We start from the raw sequence: 6,000 nt of genomic DNA on the forward strand, positions 1-6,000 counted from the left end.
CAAGTAGATAGTAATTGTACATATTTTTGTAAGTTAATAATTATATATATTTTTAATTTAAACTCTTATTTACAGTAATTGTGACTTAAAATCTATTTTATTTACAATAACAATGGTGACCTTTTAAGAATAGTAAGTTAAGTGTTTTATGTGATAAATTGAATATTACCTTTAATATTCAATGTTTATAAAATTAGCATTGCTTAATAAATAGTAAGCCAAACAATGGTAATAATAATTCCATTTTATAAGTTGCCAAACACTATCAATAATTTCTCCTTAGGTTCTAATATTATCAAACAATCTTCTAAAGAAGCTTCCCCATGGTCTTGGAAACCTTAGGAAGTTAAGAGAGCTGGATCTAGAGGAGAACAAATTGGAATCCTTACCAAATGAAATTGCTTATCTTAAGGATTTACAGGTAAAACATTGTCCTGATGATTTTATAGTTGTATGATTAAAATTTTGGGGCTGCATTCCAAATTGCACATGTTCCTTAAAAATTTGATCTAATTCTTGGAGTGGCTAGATTTTCCTGTTAGAGCATTAGGACTGAGTTTTATGTTCATTTAACCTGTTTGCTTTTGTCCTCCTAACAAATGATATTTTTTGAAAGAAAAACTTACTGAGCGATTCTTGTCCTATCCAGTCAAATTTCCCTGTTTATGTTATTGGTTTAGTAGATGTACCATTTTAAATTTACATTGGTTGTTGGAAATATATATGTAACTATCTTTTATTATGTTGATCTTTTAGAAATTAGTCTTGACAAACAACCAGTTGACCACTCTTCCCAGAGGCATTGGTCACCTTACCAATCTCACACATCTAGGCCTTGGAGAGAACCTACTTACTCATCTTCCTGAGGAAATTGGTATGAAGCCTTCGGATGCTTGACTCTATCAAAAATTTCTCTTTGTGTGTTCAAGTAGTAGTTCAGATAATTTTGACAAATCTGGGTTATTTTTTAAGTCTGCACCTGAGGGTATGTTTTATTGATTTTAGAGAGAGAGGGAGAGAGAGGGAGGAAATGGGGGGGGGGGAGAGAAAGACTGGGTGAGAAAGAAACAATAAGAGTGAGAGAGAAACATCGATTGGTTGTCTCCATTATGCACCCTGACCCGGGATTACACCCACAGCCTTTTTGCGTATGGGGTAATATTCCAGCCAGCTGCGCTGCCCAGCCAGGGCTCTACTGTTTTTGTCAGCTGAGGTTCCAGCAGGCTCAGAGTTTCGTTTCGTTTTGTTTCGTTTCATTTCTGTTTTGTTCTACTTTGCTCTATCAAGCACTGTGATTGGTGGGTTGTTTGGCTGGTTTTGGTTTTGTCTTCATAGGGTATTTGAGAATGATTTACCATATTTATATTTCTAATAGGTATAGCCTTAATTTCAAAGAGTTATTTTATATTTTTTCCAAATTTGAAAATTACACAGGCTTGCTTTAAATTAGTAATGTCTTATGTCAAAAGAACATTTTTAATGATATTTTAGGATTAATAATATTTGATGAATGTTAATATTTGAGAATACCTTAGAATTTTCTAAGCGTTTTCATATCCCTTCATATAATCAACTTAACCACCTTGAATTTGAGGCAGTGCAAGTTGTAATCCAATTTTATAAAGAGTTAATTGATATCACACATTAGTTTTTAAATTAGTAATTTTATTAATTATAAGTTATAAATTAATTATACATTAGTAATAGCCATGCAGTTCCATAGGCACCATGGATTGTTGATTAAGAATGATTTTGAAGTAAAATAGACAATTCAAAATCTGGTTATGTGATTTTGGATAAGGTAGGGAGACTGTAAGCTTCAAGTTTCCTGTCTGTAATAAGGATAATAGTAAGTTCTCATAGGGTTGCTCTGAATATTAAATAAAATATTAAATGTAAACAAATCCAATACTTGGTAGCCATTATTTTTATTACTTATACATACCACTGTGAAATATCACCAATTTTGAAGTTTAAAAATGACAACACATGAGGCAACTTTCCACTTTTATTTCTAGTATATTTATTCAGCTGGCCTCATGCAGTTGCTTGAGACAGTTGCCCAGAAAGTATAAGTATCCTAAGACAACCTAAGAAAAATTTTAAAAAGAATATATCAATTGATTTTTGGTTTACTGCCAACTATGTGGTAATTCTGTTAGTGAAAGATTTATACCAAGTAACAAAAGCTTCCACATGTGAAATTTATCAATAAGAGAGATTGTCATATTATCTACAGCAGAAAAATGATTATAGGCACTGGCTGTACAATAAACTTGCCTCTGGAGTTTCAAAAATAACTGTCTAAGCTTGAACACCAGTCATAAGGAAGAGATTCTGATTTAATTGGTATGGAGCGTGACCTGGATATTAGGGTTTTCAAAATCTCCCCAGTTGATTTGAGCATGCCGCAAAGTTTGAGGTCCACAGTTGTATAGAGTTTTAAAATTAGGAGAAGAAAGTACAAGGAAATGGGTATTTCATTGTATAGAATGCTCAGGAGAGCATCATGCCATTGAATTCTTTTTTAGTAGTAACTAATTAAAAAAAAAATAAGAATTGATTTCATTTTTTTTAAACAGGTACACTGGAGAACCTAGAAGAACTGTATTTGAACGACAACCCCAACCTGCATAGCCTTCCCTTTGAGCTGGCTCTTTGCAGCAAGCTTTCAATCATGAGTATTGAGAACTGTCCACTCAGCCACCTTCCACCTCAGATTGTTGCTGGGGGTCCTTCTTTCATCATTCAGTTCCTAAAGATGCAGGGTCCATATCGTGCCATGGTCTGATACAAATCTGCTGGTCCCACACACTGTTCAAAATAGACTGCCATTAATGTTTCATATCTATATCTGTATCTATTTATGTAGATATTGATATATTTGGCAGATTTATAAAGACTGCATTATGTGTTTCTGCTAATAGAGGAATCATAGCCATTTAGAGTTTTTTTAATTCTGTACAAAAGGCTTATATAAGTTTTCTTTGCTGAACTTGGATGTTTTTCTGTTGTGTAATATGATATGCCAGTTTGCTTAAAACATTTGTAAACAAATTATGAATTTATTAAATTTAAGGAGCAGAGATAGTATAGTATACTTTCTCTTAGCAAATATAATGGGCAGACAATTTTGTTGCAACTTTTCATATGCATTTTCCCCTTACCAATTGTCAGACCTTTATAGTATTATAGGCCCTGAAGGTAGAATTTTTCTTTAACTTATTTTGAAATTTGAGATTTAAATTTTATATATTGTTTACAGTCAGAGTAAATCACTGGATTTTTTTGTTGTTGTTTTGATTTGCTCTGTTTTAATCAGTCAGATCTAGAGTTTATATCATCTACTAAAGAATTTGCATCAGCTGGTTCAAATATTAAAAGATACTTGTTTGAAACAACTGGCAAATTAAAGATACAGTGAGAAATTCTAGAATTCCTTTAATTATGATTCTCAGATCAATTGTGAAGCAAAATATTTGACAGGGGTCTTGGGGTTGGGGGGGGAGGGTATTGAGACCTTTTCTAATACAAATATCTTTTCTTAAGTTTGGGGGAAGTACGAAAGAGATTTCATTACTAAAAGTTGCAGGTCCACAAAATGTAACAGAATAATTTGGCCAAAAAAAAAAAAATACACATAAACACACACATTCTATATATGTATATACAATGCTATATAGATATGTATTTATTATATCATAAACTACAATAGGTAACTAAGGATTCCTCCCTAGCCTTGTACAATGAAAATGAATGTTTTTCTTTGAACACTGCAATATATGTATGTTCCAAGGTTATTTAACAGTGTACTATGGTTTTATATCTTGACTTGCCTTGTACATCTTTCAGTTCTGGAATATCTGCGTCTAAGCACAATATCTTCACACTGTGCTGTATTGCTGCTGAACTAAATGCACTTTTCCCCACATGTGGGGCACTGGCTTCAAACAATTCAGTTCAGTACCATTGATTTTAATCTCATCTTTCCTTTCTTGGTAGTTGTTAGTACAGTTATGGAAAAGAGGCACATTGCATAGAAGCCATTGATAGTTCAGTGGAAGTTCTGTAAGATGTGCATGTGCTATTCGATGTATTTTCTTTTGCTTTACTGTTTTAAGGCTGGCAGTATTGTAAATGCGTGCCCCTTATTCAGTACCCTTACGTTTGGTAGTGTCAGTCCAAGTCTATTTAACATTTGAAGAGACTCACAGAGCAAGTGCTTTCTAGATATCATCCTAAAAAACACTTTCCATATAATGAATAACTATTATGTGTAATTACATGTTGCTGCTTGGATTTCTTTTTTTACTTCCTTTTAGATGGGCATTGTGTCTTAAATAAAACCATTTTTGAATTAAGGCCATGATATAAAGATAGAAATTTGGAGCGTTGTTTTGCTTTTCCTGGTGCTCAAAATCAGGACTAAGTTTGAGGTGGAAACTGTATCTGTAATTGGCAAATTGTTAAGGAGCAACTAAGGAATTGAAGGCAGGTGAAGATATAAAACCCTAGAATGCTTAAATGTGCTGTAAAACTCTTGTAGATATCACTGGATTTTACCAAGTAATATCCTTTCTTCTTTTTTTTCCATCTACTGTGGCTTTTCAGTTAAAATTTTGTTTATAAAAGGAATTTGTTTATTACAGCTCTCCCTAGAGCTTGTGTGTATGTGTGGTTTTTAAAAATCTCATACCCAAGTGTGCTTATGTATTGAGATGATGGAACTTGAATTTTAAAGGGAGTAACCTAATGTCCTTTTTTTAAAAAAGAAATCATTATTGTTTCTTAAAAATGAAAATAGATATGGTTTTTAAAACATTTTGATTCCCCTACCTTCATTTATATTGGTCTGTAACAAATACAAAATGATCAAAATGTTACATGCAGGAGTGATGTTATAGGCAAACCATATGTAGCTGAAGAGTTATAACATTTTTTTTTTTTTTTTACAAAGCATAAAACATATGTCCTGGGTATATACGGCTGCCAGCTTGTAAGGGCCCATGAATTTTATTACTACTTCTAACAAGAAACTAAAGTGGATTCTAATTGGTATACCCTTGTGAAATCAAGATAGTTAATATTTAAAATTAGGATATAAGGGATATTGTTGACTACCTGTGGGCTAATACTTTTCCTGAACTGCATGCAGTAGGACTACTAAGCATGTCTGAAATTTTTCTTTTTAAAAGAAAATTTTTCTTTTAAAGAAATTAGGTTAGTCTCTCCATGAGGCTTAGTAAATTTTTAAAAATGTCATAGAATATTACCTTGCTCTAAACTTTGTTAATGTACAAGGCGGGGCAAAAGTAGGTTTACAGTTGTGCATATGGAAAATATACAATAATTAGTAAATAATAATACAAGAATAAACTGTTTTATGTACTCACAACTGTAAACCTACTTTTGCCCCAGCCTGGATAGTAGCAAAACAGCAATGACTATGTTTAATAGTCCTTCTGTGGTTGTTTACTACTTTTTAAATTCCAGATGATTATTTCATACAGAAAGAAGGGGGAGATCCTAAATAACTTGTGGACTTGATGGATACAAATGAAAGCGGTAGAAAATAGAAACTCTTGGAGGAGAAAATACACATAAAACATTTATTTGTACTTACATTAAAAGATGGGTGATGCATTTGGAATAAGTTCAAAATGTAATTGCATATTTCTAATTTATCTTGTAAAGTCTCAATCATTTAAAATGGATAAACTGTTACACATCACAATTTATCTAGTCTTTCTCTGATACCTTTGTTATACTTTTACTCTTCATCTCAGTTATTGCTAAGCCATGTGTATTGAATCCACATTTCAGCTTGCAGAATTTGTAATTGTTTATCAATAAGAATGGGTTGTCGTTAGGTATATAAAATGGGACACTTTGGGAAAGGAGACACTACCAATCATATATTGGGCCAACAACCATACATCAGAACTGTCTCTAGAAAACCAGGATATATCGTTACTCTTGCATGATTAAACATAGGTGAAA

At 32.5% G+C, this 6,000-nt stretch overlaps 1 protein-coding gene across 4 annotated transcripts in view; it reads left to right on the top strand.

Moving 5' to 3' along the window:
• Positions 1 to 4,916, top strand: part of SHOC2 (SHOC2 leucine rich repeat scaffold protein) — a 74,529-nt gene extending 69,613 nt beyond the window's left edge. For all 4 annotated transcript variants that reach the window (XM_054581501.1, XM_054581497.1, XM_054581499.1 and 1 more), the window contains exons 7-9: positions 284 to 421; positions 757 to 874; positions 2,583 to 4,916. In XM_054581501.1, the coding sequence (XP_054437476.1) occupies positions 284 to 421; positions 757 to 874; positions 2,583 to 2,791 (465 nt within the window). In that variant the 3' untranslated portion in view covers positions 2,792 to 4,916. The remainder of the gene's footprint in view (positions 1 to 283; positions 422 to 756; positions 875 to 2,582) is intronic.
• The last annotated feature ends 1,084 nt before the right edge of the window (positions 4,917 to 6,000 follow it).

The sequence above is a fragment of the Pteronotus mesoamericanus genome, unplaced genomic scaffold, assembly GCF_021234165.1.
Source record: "Pteronotus mesoamericanus isolate MK-2021 breed Mesoamerican mustached bat unplaced genomic scaffold, CSHL_Meso_final contig_657, whole genome shotgun sequence".
NCBI lineage: Eukaryota > Metazoa > Chordata > Mammalia > Chiroptera > Mormoopidae > Pteronotus > Pteronotus mesoamericanus.